Raw genomic sequence first — 18,382 nt, forward strand, 5'->3', positions numbered from 1 at the left:
CTAACTGACCTAAGACAGGGAATTTTTATGAGGATTAAATGTCAGGAATTGTGAAAAACTGAGTTTAAATGGCTTTGGCTAAGTGTATGTAAACTTCCGACTTCAACTGTATACTTTGGATATCGTATTCAGTAGTCCACTTTTTTAATGAAGTAACATATTTAGTTAGATAAGACAGTGGAAGAATCTACATGTTGGTGTGATTTTTATGATAATGTGCTGGTGCTCTCTTGCCTTTATCATTTTGATTAATCTTTTTTATACCACTTTTGTTTTGTTTTTATGTTCATATGTTACATTTATCATTTATTTTCTGTCAGAATTCTAAATCTATAATGTCTGAAATATGAACATTTTCTTAACAGGTACAGTACAGTTTTTCAGACGGAGCTTGAGACTGAACAAAGATACAGAAATGTATATTAGTGTAGTAACAACCATATTATGGTGAGTACAAAATAAGGACATTTAAAATGATTCCTTCAAGTAAAATAAATAAGTAAACACACACCCAAAATAGTTCCGATATTAAATAATTGGGGGTATAGATAGTGTGTGCAACTTTATTTTTCTATTATTCCTGCAACCCAGTGATAGGTGAAACTTTATTACGGAAGCCTACCACTATAATCTAAATGAAGACACTTCCCTCATTTAATCCTTAAAGGGTACATCCATTTTTAGACTTCAATTTGAGAGTGGTTACATTTCTCCAGCCACATCCCTCAGCTGTTTAACAAAACAGTGGTGGGGTGTCAACTTTGTTGTTGTTTGAAAGATTGCCCCTTTAACCACTGAAACACAACTCTTCAAGATTTAGGCTTATAATACAATATAGAAGTGGGTTATTTGACTTCACACAGCAGTGCTACACCACGTAGTATCCAGTACTCAGGCGGTGGAGCAGTCCTTAGTTCCACAGCAGCAATGTAATTCAGGTCCATCCTTACAGGCTTCTTATATATGGGACAGGAGTATAACCGGGCATCCTTGACACCTGAAATGACCACAGCAACGATAAACATCCATTACCTATAGATGATGATAACATGAGTTTCTTTTTCACTGCATGTTGTCCATTCAGTGTCTGACATACCGTAACCATTGAAGACCACATGGTTATTGACCTAAAAGTTATATAATTTCTACTGACATATAATGTATAGATGAAAACAACAAGCAGCTGAATGAGATACTGTTCAATGAGTCTCCAGGAAGTTACAGTAAATACTGACTACGCACTCACCATTGTTTTCAGCATACATCCTGACTACAGGCATCATCTCAAACAACACTTTGGGTTTAGAGTCGATGAGTTTGCAGTTCCTCCTGTCCCAGCCGGCCCCCTCCAGATAGAGGCCGTACACATACACCCCCTCAGAGGGCGGCTGAGTGATGTCATCCTTCATCCACTTGGTCACCTCGTTGCATAGCACCATACGGTCTAGGGCCCAGCCCTTGTTTGCACGAGTGATCTCCTACACGCACAAAAACAGAGTTTCATAGACTGGCTTTGTCTTTGTAGCTTCATGATCAACTATGACTGTGTACTGTGTGCAACCTCTAAATATAACCTCAGTGGCGTAGCCAAGTCAGTAAGTATGTTCCATTGTGATTGCATTAGAATGTGCCATCTGTACCTGTCTCATGGCGGTCAGGAAGCCCTGTGGGTTAAAGAACCCTGTCATCCAGAAACAGTTGGGCCGTCCTTCAAAGATCCACGCCTGGAACTGACGGTTCCTATCCAGCAACTCAGTAAACCAGAACCCTAAAGTGCTGGAGGCCCATGACGCCTAGAACACAGGAATACAGAAGTAGAAAATAGAACACGGAATAGATGCGTAGAAAACGGAATAAATGTGTACCCAGAGCCAGTAATAAACATACCTTCTTCCAACGCGAGGGGATGCGTGCGTCATACATGCAGTCCAGCGCGTCCCGTAGGTTCTCACTCATGATGATGGTGCCGTCGATGGCCAGTTTGAGGTCGGTCAGCGTGTTCCTGACTAGCACGATGACCCTCTGCATGCGGTCTATCTCCTGACGCAGGAAGATGTTCATGGGCTGAAGCAGACCCATCTTCTGTAGCCTCTCTCTCACCTGGATATATTGAAAACATGTTCTTGTGAAATTACGCTTTAAATAAATGTTTATTTGATTTGATTCTTAACATATTGGATTGCAAATGCATAACACAGTTCTGAACATTAAAAAGTAAACCTGTATTGCAGTAAAAACATTCACTTCAAAGTGGATCTCACTGCACTATGGGTACATAGTGGGTACACATTTTATTGCATGGGTTATTGTTAGATGACTTGGCGTCACCCTGTGAGAGTTTAACGATCTACCTTGCTGCAGCAAGGTATTATGGGAAATAATATTTTTAATGGCCAGCACTGTATTAATCGTGGGTGATAATTTCCAGTAGGGTTAGCTAACTCCAGACCAGTGCTACTCACTTCAAATGGTACGTAGTCTGGAGGTAGTTTCTCCAGCATGTCGTCAGCCAGCCTGGCCACAATGGCCTCCCTGGTCTCCCCTCCGCCACTGGAGCTGTCCTTAGGCTGGATGGACAGGATGGTGTCCAGGACGTCTTTGGCCAGCTTGCTCTGGTACGTTATGTCAGCATTGGGGTGCAGGCCAAACACCTCTGGAGTGTCGTAAGCCGGTAGGCCCTGCAGAGGAAAACACATAAATTAGGATTACAGTCCGCATGTCTGTGCATTACCAAACTACAGTAAAACGTGTAATGCATTGTGGATATCTCATAGGAAGTGTTATCAAATGCCTCAATGTCAAACATAATGTATACAGCACACATCTTCATGCAGTCTGACTACATTAATTCAATCAAATGTTACACAGCACTGTAAACTGCAGGAGAGACTGAGTGTGAAAAATGGACTGACCTGAATGTATGTCAGATATTGGTCCACGTTGGTACACTTGGGAATGCTGTAGCCTTTGTAGAAATAGAAGTCAGGTCCAAACATGTTTTCACTGAACCAGACCTTGGCGAAGGTGTTGAGCAGACGCTTGTCATAGTCGTCTGTCACCCTACCGCCATACTGGATCTCCCCGATCATGTAGCGCACTGTGTTCCAGGATACACCCTGGGGAGACGTCAGACTACCATCAACACAGCAACAGACACATCTTACATAGGAAGACAGGTAGCAGTACTAACAGTAGAAGTAAAGATAGAGCTTTACTTAGTTACATCAGGAGCTTCTTGTCTCTGCACCTACCTTCTTGATGTCCATGTCGTCCAGGTGGTTCTGAACAAACTGCACGGTGGCATTGAAGTCAGCCTGGTTGAACTCGTAGGGGATGTTCCAGCCCAGGGGGCCGAATTTACGCCTCTCCTGGACTGTAGAGTGGAGGAACACCACCCCATACAGCATGGGCCTCCACTGGACCATGTTACTGACATCCAGCAGGTCCTGGTTAATGCCTGGGGCAACAAACAAGAAGCTAGGGTTAGGATTAAGGCTAAGGTTGAACCGGGAAATGGACGTGAATCTAGGGTTAGGGTTGAACTGGGATGTGGACATGATGCTAGGATTAGGATTAAGGTTGTGGTTGAGGCTAGGGTTGAACCAGGATTTGGACATGAAGCTAGATTAAGGGTTAAGGCTAGGGTTGTTGTTTAGGGTTAACCGGAAGAAACGGGGGTGTATGTGTGTGTTTGTTTGTGTAGGTGCGTACACATGCATGGATATGTATGTGTGAACTGTGGTGTGACCCACCTCCATAAGTCCTCTTCAGCCCTGCCTTCAGTCCCTGTGGAGGCTCATTAGTGAACTTGATGGACATCTGCAGCAGTGTGATGGGGAAGTGTTTTTGGACCTCTGTAGTAATCCACAGGCGGAAGGTCTCATGGACGGCGTCTGTCTCTGTCACAGTATCCATCAGCTCATCCATGAAGTCCAGGCCCAGGTGGCAGTTCTGGAGCAAGGCCCAGCCACCCTGTGTGTGCATTTTGAAGAAAATTGAAAATAAAAAAATACATAGTTAATTGTCCATATTGGGAGAGTAATTCATTACTAATGTCATTATGTAATTACATTAATAATGTGAGGGCGATGCATGTGGTGTTAGTCCATTTCATTTTTAATACAGTCTAATACAGGCTAAATCAATCACATCCATTTTCATTAACGCCATGGTTCAATTTCAATTCATATTCCATCCCTATCGCTATTTGAATTCCCAATTTGATTACAAATGAGATGGCATGGACCACAATTCTTGGCAGAATGCTGATACCTAATAAGTTAGTTTCGCTCATCAGACTTCTTCACTAAGCGCAATAGCCTGGGGACAAGGGATAATTATAACTTGACTGTTAGGAGTCCAGTCTGTGTGTACTGTAATGTTGTGTTCAGGACTCACGTTGGCCATGGTCTGCTGGAGCAGCTTGCGTGCGTGGACTTCCTGTCCCTGGCCCATTGAGACATAGCGCGTCTCTATCTTCAGCCTCTTCCCCAGGACGATGATAGAGTCGGTTGGGTCTGAGCCCATGGACAGGAAGCAGATGAGTGGGGTCCGGGGGTCTGACTCCTCCCACGTTTTCTCCAGGTCCAGGATCACTCCCTCTGCATACTTCTCTCCCATCGAGTCCATGATGTACTTACGGGCCTGGAGGATAACAGGTAAAGCATGAGTTAAAAAGTCACCTGCTACTAGATTCAAGCAATATGCAATAGAAATACACTCAAACTCAGTCCAAAACTTTGAAGAAAATACCAAAAAGCGTAGACATTTCATAAAGTATTATGTCTCGGATTGATTGATTGATTAATTACTTAATCATTCAATGAGAGTTACCGGTGTACCTGTGCGATGGTCCTGTCTGGGCACCAGGAGCGTATGAGCAGCAGGCGGTGGAAACAGTCCAGGGTCTGGTCATAGGCATTAGGGATCACCTCCTCCTCAGGGGCCTCCTTATCAAACCATGCCTTCCACTGCTTCTCATTACGACAGATCTGGACACACAGACACACACACAGCTCAGTACAATGACTAGTTCAATGCCATATGTGACAGAGCTCAGAGGAGTAAAAGGAGCACTGTAATCATAGAGGAGCACTACAATGAATAGGGGGGGTTACAGGGGTGAGGGGGCCATGAAACAGATTTATTGAGGGGGCCATGAAACAGATTTATTGAGAGGGCCATGAAATAGACTTATTGAGGGGGCCATGAAACAGACTTATAGAGGGAGGGTATTAGAGAGTGTGACAACATTAAGTAGCAGTGTAAGGAAGCACCGCATGGGAAACACACCTGATCAAGGATATCAGAGAACTGCCACAGTTTACTGAGCTCCACCAGATTGAGCCAAGTCATGTCTAAGATCCACTTGGCAGGCTTATGGGGGCAAGCCTTCAGATCCAGAGAGGCACCTCCTGCATAGGACAGACAAAGGATGTTCAATGGTCTGTGAGCAATGAACAACATTTTGCTATTCAACATTTCAGTAACTGTGGACTACAGATTGGTGGAATTAATTGGAGGACGGAGTTTGTTTCACACCTTTAATGAGGGTGAGGAACTCCGCGTGTTTCACGCGGTTACTCTGCATGTCGATCTTCAGCGTCAGCAGGAGGGTAAACAGGAATTTGTGCTCCTCATACAGACCCCTGGCTGCGTACTTGTGCACCTCAAAGGTCATGTGCTCAATGATGTTCGCTATTCGCTTGCTGGTAATTGGACTTTTGGTTGATCTGTTCAGAAGACATATTGTGGTGGTTATTATGTTAATATTAAAATATAACTGTTGCTATGGTTTCAGATATTATACTTCAAGAATCAGGCGACTCCTACAACTACACAAAAGACTATGCAAAACCACAAATCCCCCAGTGTCAATTCACAAATCATTGATTACGTATTCATTCAATTCAATGGTCACATAAAATGACTGAACCACATCTGAGGACCAACAATTTGAATGAAATACATAAATACAAATATATGTTATTCAGTATGAGAAAAAGTGTACCTGGCCAGAGAAAGGTCAAAGATTCCCAAGAACTGTCGTAGTGACGTTTGGTACATGACGTTAACCATGGACATCTCAGTGATGAGAAAGTACAGGATGCTGCCTCTGGTGGCCACTGTAACAGCACAATAACACACAGGCTGACAGCGAGCGACAGACAATGCTCATTCTATATTATCATACATCCAGCTCTGCTCAAACAAACTTGCCATGGGAAAAGTGTGAGGAACAGATTGCTCCTGAAGACCAGTCAACACAAGGTGGTTAGTGCCTGTTGCTATCCACCAGAGCACTGTGATTGGTTGGTCAGCCAATCAATAAAGAGCCCAAAATGTTTTGACCTTTACCCTAAAACAAACCGGTACAGTACACCCCACCCAACGCACCAGGTCTGTACTGAGAATATCTACCCTAACCACAGTACAACCAACTCACCAGGTCTGTACTGAGTATAACTACCCTAACCACAGTACAACCAACTCACCAGGTCTGAACTGAGAATAACTCTACCCTAACCACAGTACAACCAACTCACCAGGTCTGAACTGAGAATAACTCTACCCTAACCACAGTACAACCAACTCACCAGGTCTGTACTGAGAATAACTCTACCCTAACCACAGTACAACCAACTCACCAGGTCTGAACTGAGAATAACTCTACCCTAACCACAGTACAACCAACTCACCAGGTCTGTACTGAGAATAACTACCCTAACCACAGTACAACCAACTCACCAGGTCTGTACTGAGAATAACTACCCTAACCACAGTACAACCAACTCACCAGGTCTGTACTGAGAATAACTACCCTAACCACAGTACAACCAACTCACCAGGTCTATACTGAGAATAACTACCCTAACCACAGTACAACCAACTCACCAGGTCTGAACTGAGAATAACTACCCTAACCACAGTACAACCAACTCACCAGGTCTGAACTGAGAATAACTCTACCCTAACCACAGTACAACCAACTCACCAGGTCTGAACTGAGAATAACTCTACCCTAACCACAGTACAACCAACTCACCAGGTCTGAACTGAGAATAACTCTACCCTAACCACAGTACAACCAACTCACCAGGTCTGAACTGAGAATATCTACCCTAACCACAGTACAACCAACTCACCAGGTCTATACTGAGAATAACTACCCTAACCACAGTACAACCAACTCACCAGGTCTGAACTGAGTATAACTACCCTAACCACAGTACAACCAACTCACCAGGTCTGAACTGAGAATAACTCTACCCTAACCACAGTACAACCAACGCACCAGGTCTGTACTGAGAATAACTCTACCCTAACCACAGTACAACCAACTCACCAGGTCTGAACTGAGAATAACTCTACCCTAACCACAGTACAACCAACTCACCAGGTCTGAACTGAGAATAACTACCCTAACCACAGTACAACCAACTCACCAGGTCTGTACTGAGAATAACTACCCTAACCACAGTACAACCAACTCACCAGGTCTGAACTGAGAATAACTACCCTAACCACAGTACAACCAACTCACCAGGTCTGAACTGAGAATAACTCTACCCTAACCACAGTACAACCAACTCACCAGGTCTGAACTGAGAATAACTCTACCCTAACCACAGTACAACCAACGCACCAGGTCTGTACTGAGAATAACTCTACCCTAACCACAGTACAACCAACTCACCAGGTCTGAACTGAGAATAACTCTACCCTAACCACAGTACAACCAACGCACCAGGTCTGTACTGAGAATAACTCTACCCTAACCACAGTACAACCAACTCACCAGGTCTGAACTGAGAATAACTCTACCCTAACCACAGTACAACCAACTCACCAGGTCTGAACTGAGAATAACTACCCTAACCACAGTACAACCAACTCACCAGGTCTATACTGAGAATAACTCTACCCTAACCACAGTACAACCAACTCACCAGGTCTGAACTGAGAATAACTACCCTAACCACAGTACAACCAACTCACCAGGTCTATACTGAGAATAACTCTACCCTAACCACAGTACAACCAACTCACCAGGTCTGTACTGAGAATAACTACCCTAACCACAGTACAACCAACTCACCAGGTCTGTACTCCTCTCTAGCGGTGTTGATCTGGATCTCGGTCTCGGCTGAGATCTGTAGTTTCTGTGTGACGTCCTCGGCGGTGCGCTTGGTGTTGCCCAGGACGATGATGAGGCTCTCGTCGTCCACCAGGGAACCCTGGGTAGAGGTCAGACGATACAGCAGGTTGTCCTCCAGCTCTTTCATCTTCCTCTTGTTGGCCGTTACATCTTCCAGCAGGTCTGTGCGCTCCTTCTCCAACTCCTAGATATAACAGGGATAGATAAGAGCACTGTTCAGACACATACACTAATGTTCTTGTTGGCCGTCACATCCTCCAGCAGGTCCATACACTCCTTCTCCAATAGGCAGAAACACCAGTCAGACACAGCTCAGAACAGGAGAGTTCCCACCTGGACAAAAGGAACACCTATGTGAGAATGCTATTCATTGACTACAGCTCAGCGTTCAACACCATACTGCCCTCAGCTCAACAATAAGCTAAGGACCCTGGGACTAAACACCTCTCTCTGCAACTGGATCCTGGACTTCCTGACAGGCCGCCCCCAGGTGGTAAGGGTAGGTAAAAACACATCCGCCACGCTGATCCTCAAGGGTGCGTGCTCAGTCCCCTGCTGTACTCCCTGTTCACTCATGACTGCACGGCCAGGCACGACTCCAACACCATCATTAAATTTGCAGATGACACAACAGTGGTAGGCCTGATCACCGACAACGACGAGACATCCTATAGGGAGGAGGTCAGAGACCTGGCCGTGTGGTGCCTGAACAACAACCTCTCTCTCAACGTGATCAAGACAAAGGAGATGATTGTGGACTACAGGAAAGAGAGGACCGAGCTCGCCCCCATTCTCATTGACGGGGCTGCAGTGGAGCAGGTTGAGAGCGTCAAGTTCCTTGGTGTCCACATCACCAACAAACTAACATGGTCCAAGCACACCAAGAGTCGTGAAGAGGGCACGACAAAACCTATTCCCCCTCAGGAGACTGAAAAGATTTGGCATGGGTCCTCAGATCCTCAAAAGATTATACAGCTGCACCATTGAGAGCATCTTGACTGGTTGCATCACTGCCTGGTATGGAAACTACTCGGCCTCCGACCGCAAGGCACTACAGAGGGTAGTCCGAACGGCCCAGTACATCACCAAGCTTCCTGCCATCCAGGACCTCTATACCAGGCGGTGTCAGAGGAAGGCCCTAAAAATTGTCAAAGACTCCAGCCACCCTAGTCATAGACAGTTCTCTCTGCTACCGCACAGCAAGCAGTACCGAAGCGCCAAGTCTAGTTCCAAGAGGCTTCTAAACAGCTTCTACCCCCAAGCCATAAGACTCCTGAACATCTAATCAAATGACTACCCAGACTATTTGCATTGCCCTCCCCCTCTTTACACCACTGCTACTCTCTGTTGTCATCTATGCTTAGTCACTTTACATTACATTACATTTACATTTAAGTCATTTAGCAGACGCTCTTATCCAGAGCGACTTACAAATTGGTGCATTCACCTTATGATATCCAGTGGAACAACCACTTTACAATAGTGCATCTAAATCTTTTAAGGGGGGGGGTTAGAAGGATTACTTTATCCTATCCTAGGTATTCCTTAAAGAGGTGGGGTTTCAGGTGTCTCCGGAAGGTGGTGATTGACTCCGCTGTCCTGGCGTCGTGAGGGAGCTTGTTCCACCATTGGGGTGCCAGAGCAGCGAACAGTTTTGACTGGGCTGAGCGGGAACTGTGCTTCCTCAGAGGTAGGGGGGCCAGCAGGCCAGAGGTGGATGAACGCAGTGCCCTTGTTTGGGTGTAGGGCCTGATCAGAGCCTGAAGGTATGGAGGTGCCGTTCCCTTCACAGCTCCGTAGGCAATCCACCATGGTCTTGTAGCGGATGCGAGCTTCAACTGGAAGCCAGTGGAGAGAGCGCAGGAGCGGGGTGATGTGAGAGAACTTGGGAAGGTTGAACACCAGACGGGCTGCGGCGTTCTGGATGAGTTGTAGGGGTTTAATGGCACAGGCAGGGAGCCCAGCCAACAGCGAGTTGCAGTAATCCAGACGGGAGATGACAAGTGCCTGGATTAGGACCTGCGCCACTTCCTGTGTTTAATAACTTTAATAACTCTACCTACATGTACATACTACCTCAACTAACCGGTGCCCCCGCACATTGACTCTGTACCGGTACCCCCCTGTATATAGTCTCGCTATTGTCATTTTACGGCTGCTCTTTAATTACTTGTTACTTTTATCTCTTATTCTTATCCATATTTTTTTGAAACTGCATTGTTGGTTAGGGGCTCGTAAGTAAGCATTTCACTGTAAGGTGAAACACCTGTTGTATTCGGCGCATGTGACTAATAACATTTGATTTGATTTCAGACCAACAGCAAGAAATAAACAGGCACACCATTCAGACAGACACTGATTTTGGGGGTCATTTTTCAGGTCATACTAACATTTCTCTGCATACAGACCTGGCTGGGTTTATGCGCTCTGTGTTCATTTGATTCAGTGCATTTCAAAATGGGTGGTCACAGTCATTATGTACAATTCTAATAAAGGCTCACTATTAAACAACTACAACAAAATGACCTTTTGTTGATACATTCAAATGTTTTTATCCATAATTTCATAAGCATATGATTGGACGTGGTTCCTGACTTGTTTCTCAGTGAGGATGACCCGTCCCAGCAGCTGGTCCTCCAGACCCCTCATGGTGACAGTGAAGTCTATGATGGAGGTGCGGGCGCTGATCTCTGGGGTGTACGCTGGGTTGGGGAGCTTAGTGGTCACATAAAGACGGAACCCCCTCATCACATCCACCTCCTTGTCTCCCACTTTCACCTGGTACAGGAAGAGAGAAAGACAGTCATGAAGAGAGAAAGAGAGTCATGGAGGGAGAAAGACAGTCATGGAGGGAGAAAGACAGTCATGGAGGGAGAAAGACAGTCATGGAGGGAGAAAGACAGTCATGGAGGGTGAAAGACAGTCATGAAGGGAGAAAGACAGTCATGAAGGGAGAAAGACAGTCATGAAGGGAGAAAGACAGTCATGGAGGGAGAAAGACAGTCATGGAGGGAGAAAGACAGTCATGGAGGGAGAAAGACAGTCATGGAGGGAGAAAGACAGTCATGAAGGGAGAAAAACAGTCATGAAGGGAGAAAAACAGTCAAAGGGAGAAAGCCAATGTGGTTCCACTGGTTACATCAGAATTCATTCCCAAACCACTCCACTGTGACAAAAGCCGTTGCCCAGATTAAGCAGACCAAGGCCATGTTCAGTTGTCAAACGTTCTTGAACGTTGCAGATAGAAATTCCATGAATAGAGCTGATGTGATTCCTTATTCTACATGTCAGAGAGGCATGTTTGATCTTCGTAGCCTATTTCTATCTGAACGTTCCAAAACGTTCAATCCTGCTGAACGGGATAATGACATATTTTCCTGACGTCATTTGCAACCAGAAAAAAGTACCAAGCAATTGTTTGCCAGCAGTGACTGTTATAAGGGTAAATGCAGCTACATAAGCCACATGAATGTCGAGGGCTTGGGACTAGAAGGTTCTATCTGTAAAAAGATGATTCTGAGATAATTGGCTTTAAAGTTCTGAACCCACATTAGTTTGAATTGTGTCAGCAATTTTTATATTGTATTCTTTTGAACTTAACAACATGAATTGAGGTATTTAGAGTACTATATAGGTAGAGAACATTGAACCGAACAATAACAACATAACAACATTTTGACACATTTTGCTCTCGATGTATTATATTAGAGAGAATAACCCCAGATAACCCTATAACGATAATGTGTTTAATTTGATAATGTGATGATTGACAATGTGGTTAGGATAATAGTACATACTTTATAAGTGGAGCCCGTCTTGATGAAGTTTTTCTCCAGTACGTTGTCCAGTGCCGGGTCCAGCTCCTCCCCTACATCCTCGATCAGTAGGGGGCGCCCCAGAGACAGGCTGTCCTCCAGGTGGTTCCTGAAGTACTTGTGGTTCAGGGAGGTGATCTGGGAAGCACAGAAATGTCTCATTGCTGACACAGTATTACACAGAGTTTCTTTACCAAGAAGGAAGATCTGACAGATCCAAAGGTTAGTTAGGCCTAAGGTTAGTGTAACCTCTGTTTGGAAACATACAAAATCTATTGGCTGGATAATGGGAGGGCATAGTTATGGGAGGGAATAGTGTGAAAATGAATGCAGCCCAACCTGCAGCTCATTCATGGATTCTTTATTTTTTATCCAGATCTTGCCCTGGGTCTGAGGGTCTATGAGGAGAGGGAAGCGTGAGGCCTTGGTGATGATGATCCCGTTCTGGATGGATAGGTCATCGTTGGGCAGGCCCTGAAGGTTCCACTCGCTGACCGTGGGTGCGTCGATCAGCATCTCGGTCAGGTTGAGGTTGTTCCCGAACGGGATGTGTCTGGTCTTCATCTCCCTCTGCCAGTCGGTCAGGAGAAGGTTCCGGAACTCCTGGTTGAAGGGGCCGGAGTAGGACAGAAAGGCCGTGGCCAATAAGACATCACCTGAATCAGGAAGTAAGCACACATAGGTTGGTTCATGCCTCCATTCTACTGTATAGCATAACTACAGATAAAATACTAATACACATTGAAAAATATGGTAAAGAAGCAAACGGAGCATCTCCCCCCAAAAATAAGATGTAGAGAATTGTAGACAATGGACAAAAGGTAATACGAAGCTTTGGGAAAGTTAGTCCTGTTATTACTGTAAAACAGGTGGAGAAAAAAGGGTTGAATGAACCCACCTACAAGGCGCTTGGTCTGGGCGGCAAACTCTTTGCTCTGCTCTGTCCAGCGCTCCTTCTCTCCAGCCAGACCACTGATGAGGCTAGAGGCCGTCTGCATCTTGTGTCTGCAGCGTTCAGCATCCTCCAACAGAGTCTGAGAGAGAGAGAGGGAATATATATGTTTTTAATGGAATATTCATTTTTTTTAATGTAAGGCAATAAGAAGAGAGGTGTTCAGTACCTGTTTCTCCATCATGGCCTTCTCATACTCGGCTTGGACCACATCCAGCTCTGCCTGCTTGTCATCCAGCTCTGCCTGGGCCGCCTGCAGGTCTATGTTGGCTATGGCCAGCCGGTTCTGCTGCACTGCCAGGTTAGCCTAAGAGGAAAGTACAGTATAAAATATTAACTGGACACTCGGGGACAACAAAATGTACTGGAAACAAGAAATCAATTAGCAAGTTTGTGGTACACATGTCAAAGGTTATCAGAGAGGCGGGTGGTGTTACACAACACCACTGTGGTTAGGCCCACCTTTAATGGGAGCACCTCCTTGTTGATGGAGAAGAAGGAGGCCATGGCTTTGGTCCAGGAGGCCAGACCAGCCACGTTTCCACACACACGCTTGGCCGTCTCCAGGGTGTAGTCTGGCATGTCGAAGTAGGGCAGCAGTAGCTCCACCATCTCCTCATTGATACTGTCTTTGGGGAATTGCTGTTAGAGAGAGACAACAGAGCCGGAGATCTCAAAGCAAGCTGCCATTGCATCACCACTGAAGTTGATTTTCTGGTCATATGTACAGTTGGTCGGAAGTTTACATACACTTAGGTTGGAGTCATTAAAACTCGTTTTTCAACCACCCCACAAATTTCTTGTTAACAAACTATAGTTTTGGCAAGTCGGTTAGGACATCTACTTTGTGCATGACACAAGTAATTTTTCCAACAATTGTTTACAGACAGATTATTTCACTGTATCACAATTCCAGTGCGTCAGAGGTTTACATACACTAAGTTGACTGTGCCTTTAAACAGCTTGGAAAATTCCAGAAAATTATGTCATGGTTTTAGAAGCTTCTGATAGACTAATTGACATCATTTGAGTCAATTGGAGGTGTACCTGTGGATGTATTTCAAGGTCTACCTTAAAACTCAGTGCCTCTTTGCTTGACATCATGGAAAAATCAAAAGAAATCAGCCAAGACCTCAGAAAAACATTGTAGACCTCCACAAGCCTGGCTCATCCTTGGGAGTAATTTCCAAACGCCTGAAGGTAACACGTTCATCTGTACAAACAATAGTACTCAAGTATAAACACCATGGGACCACGCAGCCGTCATACCGCTCAGGAAGGAGACGCATTCTGTCTCCTAGAGATGAACGAACTTTGGTGCGAAAAGTGCAAATCAATCCCAGAACAACAGCAAAGGACCTTGTGAAGATGCTGGAGGAAACAGGTACAAAAGTATCTATATCCACAGTAAAACAAGTCCTATATCGACATAAGCTGAAAGGCCGCTCAGCAAGGAAGAAGCCACTGCTTCAAAACCGCCATAGAAAAGCCAGACTACGGTTTGCAACTGCACATGGGGACAAAGATTGTACTTTTTAGAGAAATGTCCTCTGGTCTGATGAAACAAAAATAGAACTGTTTGGCCATAATGACCATCGTTATTTTTGGAGGAAAAAGGGGGAGGCTTGCAAGCCGAAGAACACCATCCCAACCGTGAAGCCCAGGGGTGGCAGCATCATGTTGTGGAGGTGCTTTGCTGCAGGAGGGACTGGTGCACTTCACAAAATAGATGGCATCATGAGGTAGAAAAATTCTGTGGATATATTGAAGCAACATCTCAAGACATCAGTCAGGAAGTTAAAGCTTGGTCACAAACGGGTCTTCCAAACGGACAATGACCCCAAGCATACTTCCAAAGTTGTGGCAAAATGGCTTAAGGACAACAAAGTCAAGGTACTGGAGTGGCCATCACAAAGCCCCCACCTCAAGCCTATAGGACATTTGTGGAGAGAACTGAAAAAGCGTGTGCGAGCAAGGAGGCCTACAAACCTGACTCAGTTACACCAGCTCTGTCAGGAGGAATGGCCAAAATTCACCCAACTTATTGTGGGAAGCTTGTGGAAGGCTACCCGAAACGTTTGACCCAAGTTAAACAATTTAAAGGCAATGCTACCAAATACTTATTGAATGTATGTAAACGTCTGACCCACTGGGAATGTGATGAAAGAAATAAAATCTTAAATACATCATTCTCTACTATTATTCTGACATTTCACACTCTTAAAATACAGTGGTGATCCTAATTGACCTAAGACAGGAAATTTTTACTTGGATTAAATGTCAAGAATTGTGAAAAATGTATTTGGCTAAGGTGTATGTAAACTTCCGACTTCAACTGTACCTGTAGTGTAGTGTCTATAGTGTAGTATGCTACTGTAGAAATGCACAGTGTAGTCTGGTTAAAGGATGTAGATGTTGTACCTGCACACTGTAATACTTTATTTGCTTATCTAAGTAATATTACTTAGATATTGGCCATCTGTTTCCTACCTGCAGACTGCCCAGGAAGTTCCCAGCAGTCATGAGTTTGAGGGACTCTTGCCAGGAGGGCATGGTGCAGTTCTTCTCCGGGTCGATCTTCACCGTGTTCACCCTCCTCTGGAACAGCAGCAGAACACAGTCCATGATCCTCATGATGAGATGGGGAGGCCGACCCAGAGTCCGCACCGTGGCAATGTCCGACGGCTTGATGGTCTGATGAATACATGAGGAAGGAATACAACTACATAAGTAACTGAGGGAGTTCATTAAATATTCTCACCTGATGTACAGAGAGAGAACTACCATGTAGAGGAGGAAAGTGGTGGGCAATCATTTCAGCTCGAGGGCCACGTCGGGATTTCAAAATTCAGCGGAGGTCAATTTGCGGCATAGAAAAAGGGCAGTTATTGAAAACATACAGGTCCATTATATTTTGTACATACTTTCTATATTGTTTGACATTCAAGAGTGGCCTGGAGTGTTTTTTAACCCAAGTTAATCATAAAACATGTTTTTACTCCAACCTCCCCTGGGCCACTATGAATGGGCTCGTATGTTGCCCACCCCTGATGTTGAGGGACAAGACCCCGCCCCCCCCCAACCGACCTGTAGTGCACCCTCAGCCTCCTCCAGGGCTGGCTTGGCAGCCTCCAGCTTCTCCTCAGCGAAGGCCTTGTCAGCAGAGATGCTGTCCACTATGGCCTGAGCCTTATCCTTGACCTTCTGGACCTCCACCTTGACCTTCTCTGCTGCCTGGGCCTTCACTGTCACCACCTTCAACACCTGAGACACAACAAACCATCACAAGAGAGACAGGAAGTGAGGTACATCTTTTGGTTTGTATAAAGCAATAGTTAATATGCAATATGAAGATTGTTGGTCCAATGTTTTATGAGCTGAAATAAATATATATATTTTTTTATCCATACGCACAACAAACGTATTTCTCAAAAATGTTGAGGCCAAATTTGTTTACATCTATGTTAGTAAACATTTCTCCTTTGCCAAGTTAATCCATCCACCTGACAGGTGTGGCATACCAAGAAGCTGATTAAACCGAATGATCAAACAGGTGCACCTTGTGCTGGGGACAATAAAAGGCCACTTTAAAATGTGCAGTTTTGTCATACAACACAATGCCACCGATGTCTCAAGTTTTGAGGGAGCGTGCAATTGGCATGCTGACTGCAGGAATGTCCAACAGAGCTGTTGCCGGAGAATTGAATGTTAATTTCTCTACATAAGCTGCCTTTTAGAGAATTTGGCAGTACGTCCAACCGGCCTCACAATCTTAACCACTCCAGCCCAGGACCTCCACATGCAGATTCTTCACCTGCGGGATGTCTGAGATGGTGGAAGGGGGGGAGTATTTCTATCTGTAATAAAGCCCCTTTGTGGGGAAAAACGCATTCTGATTGGCTGGGCCTGGCTCCCCAGTGGGTGGGGAACCAAATTGACTGATTTCCTTATATGAACTGTAACATCTTTGAATGTTGCGTTTATATTTTTGTTCAGTATATATACACCTCAAAGTGTACATATTGGTATTGGTATTTGGTAAGTCTGTTGCTGGGAAACAAGAGATAGAGGAGTAGCATATGTAACAGTGTAGGTTCCGTCCCTCTCTTCGCCCCAACCTGGGCTCGAACCAGGGACCCTTGCACACATCAACAACTGACACCCCACGAAGCATCGTTACCCATCGCGCCACAAAAGCCGCGGCCCTTGCAACGCAAGGGGAAACCCTACTTCAAGTCTCAGAGCGAGTGACGTCACCGATTGAAACGCTATTAGCGCGCACCACCGCTAACTAACTAGCCATTTCACATCGGTTACACATACACCAAACACACACACACCATGTCTGCCTTCTCGTGGGCGATCTGCAGCTCCTTCTCTTTGACCTCCAGCTCTTTGCTGAGTAATGCTACAGACACGGAGGCCTCCCTCAGCTTCTGAAGACCTGTGTTCATCCTGATGGGGAAACAGAATTGGATCAGAAATCATTGTATTATACAAGTATACCAGGTAAGTTCAGTCTAATGAGTAAAAGGTTGACTGAAAGGCAGAATACTAAGAGAGCGATATAGTACAGTATACACCATATATTTGTATATAGAATACTATATAATACTAGTATTATATTAAATCATGTGATAGACACACAGCATGCTGTGATAAATGCTGTGATAAACATCTACAATTTCTTTAGACCATGGTGTACTGTGAAGCCGTATGTTCCACATAGGAACGAAGAGCATTAAGAGAGTAAGGATGTACTGTAATTACCTGTGTGCCAGTGTCTGCACCTCGGAGTGCTTCTCCTTATAGATGGTCTTGTATCCCTGGATGAAGGAGAGGTAGGACTTGGGAGTGACATGCGTGGCGCGGCGGTACCGCTGGAAGTAATCTACACACTTCTCTGCCACGCCGTCCTGGAAGGAGCCCATACACTGCACCACCTCCCCCTTCACCTCGGTCGAACAGTCAATGTCATAGGTGGACAGGAAGTGCTCTGACACTGGAGAGTAAACAGATTGGAGATGGAAGCAAATCACTATTAAAGTGTGCAGTGTACTGTGCATACACAGAGACGAAAACACATGCATACCCGCAAATGGACACCAACGGACACACACATACACACACACACCTGCGATCAGAGCATCTTTGGGCCAGCGGCTGAACCAGTCCATGGTGCAGCCAGAGATGAGGGCAGGGAACTTCAGGGCTCTGTTCCGGAACTTTTCCCCAACAGGAGAGAAGCAGAGAACCACGTGTAGGTTCTGTCTGACCCTGCTCATAAAGTAGTCATGGAGGTTCTCATTGGATGGTGGTCGCCGAGGAAACTCTCTTTTCATGACTGGTATGAGGTCACTGATGATCTCGTCAATTTCGTCTCGAGCGAACAAGTTCGACACCTGAGAAACCAGCACAATATATAACAACAGTTATCTAAGTTATAATTGAGTGCAA

General features: G+C 45.1%; 1 protein-coding gene across 3 annotated transcripts in view; it reads right to left on the bottom strand.

Moving 5' to 3' along the window:
• Positions 1-293: 293 nt before the first annotated feature.
• The window catches only part of LOC106579813 (dynein axonemal heavy chain 5), a 69,074-nt gene continuing 50,985 nt past the window's right edge, over positions 294-18,382 (bottom strand). For all 3 annotated transcript variants that reach the window (XM_014160017.2, XM_014160031.2, XM_014160013.2), the window contains 25 exons: positions 18,060-18,327; positions 17,696-17,927; positions 17,266-17,380; positions 16,013-16,189; positions 15,416-15,619; positions 13,388-13,567; positions 13,095-13,232; positions 12,872-13,007; positions 12,313-12,629; positions 11,956-12,111; positions 10,754-10,936; positions 8,099-8,342; positions 6,011-6,125; positions 5,542-5,732; positions 5,293-5,414; positions 4,842-4,991; positions 4,399-4,644; positions 3,753-3,972; positions 3,252-3,457; positions 2,913-3,116; positions 2,463-2,678; positions 1,888-2,100; positions 1,641-1,793; positions 1,247-1,478; positions 294-997 (listed from right to left, as the gene is read on the bottom strand). In XM_014160017.2, the coding sequence (XP_014015492.2) occupies positions 846-997; positions 1,247-1,478; positions 1,641-1,793; positions 1,888-2,100; positions 2,463-2,678; positions 2,913-3,116; positions 3,252-3,457; positions 3,753-3,972; positions 4,399-4,644; positions 4,842-4,991; positions 5,293-5,414; positions 5,542-5,732; positions 6,011-6,125; positions 8,099-8,342; positions 10,754-10,936; positions 11,956-12,111; positions 12,313-12,629; positions 12,872-13,007; positions 13,095-13,232; positions 13,388-13,567; positions 15,416-15,619; positions 16,013-16,189; positions 17,266-17,380; positions 17,696-17,927; positions 18,060-18,327 (4,770 nt within the window). In that variant the 3' untranslated portion in view covers positions 294-845. The remainder of the gene's footprint in view (positions 998-1,246; positions 1,479-1,640; positions 1,794-1,887; positions 2,101-2,462; positions 2,679-2,912; positions 3,117-3,251; positions 3,458-3,752; positions 3,973-4,398; positions 4,645-4,841; positions 4,992-5,292; positions 5,415-5,541; positions 5,733-6,010; positions 6,126-8,098; positions 8,343-10,753; positions 10,937-11,955; positions 12,112-12,312; positions 12,630-12,871; positions 13,008-13,094; positions 13,233-13,387; positions 13,568-15,415; positions 15,620-16,012; positions 16,190-17,265; positions 17,381-17,695; positions 17,928-18,059; positions 18,328-18,382) is intronic.

The sequence above is a fragment of the Salmo salar genome, chromosome ssa02 (genome assembly GCF_905237065.1).
Source record: "Salmo salar chromosome ssa02, Ssal_v3.1, whole genome shotgun sequence".
NCBI classification, from domain to species: Eukaryota; Metazoa; Chordata; class Actinopteri; order Salmoniformes; family Salmonidae; genus Salmo; species Salmo salar.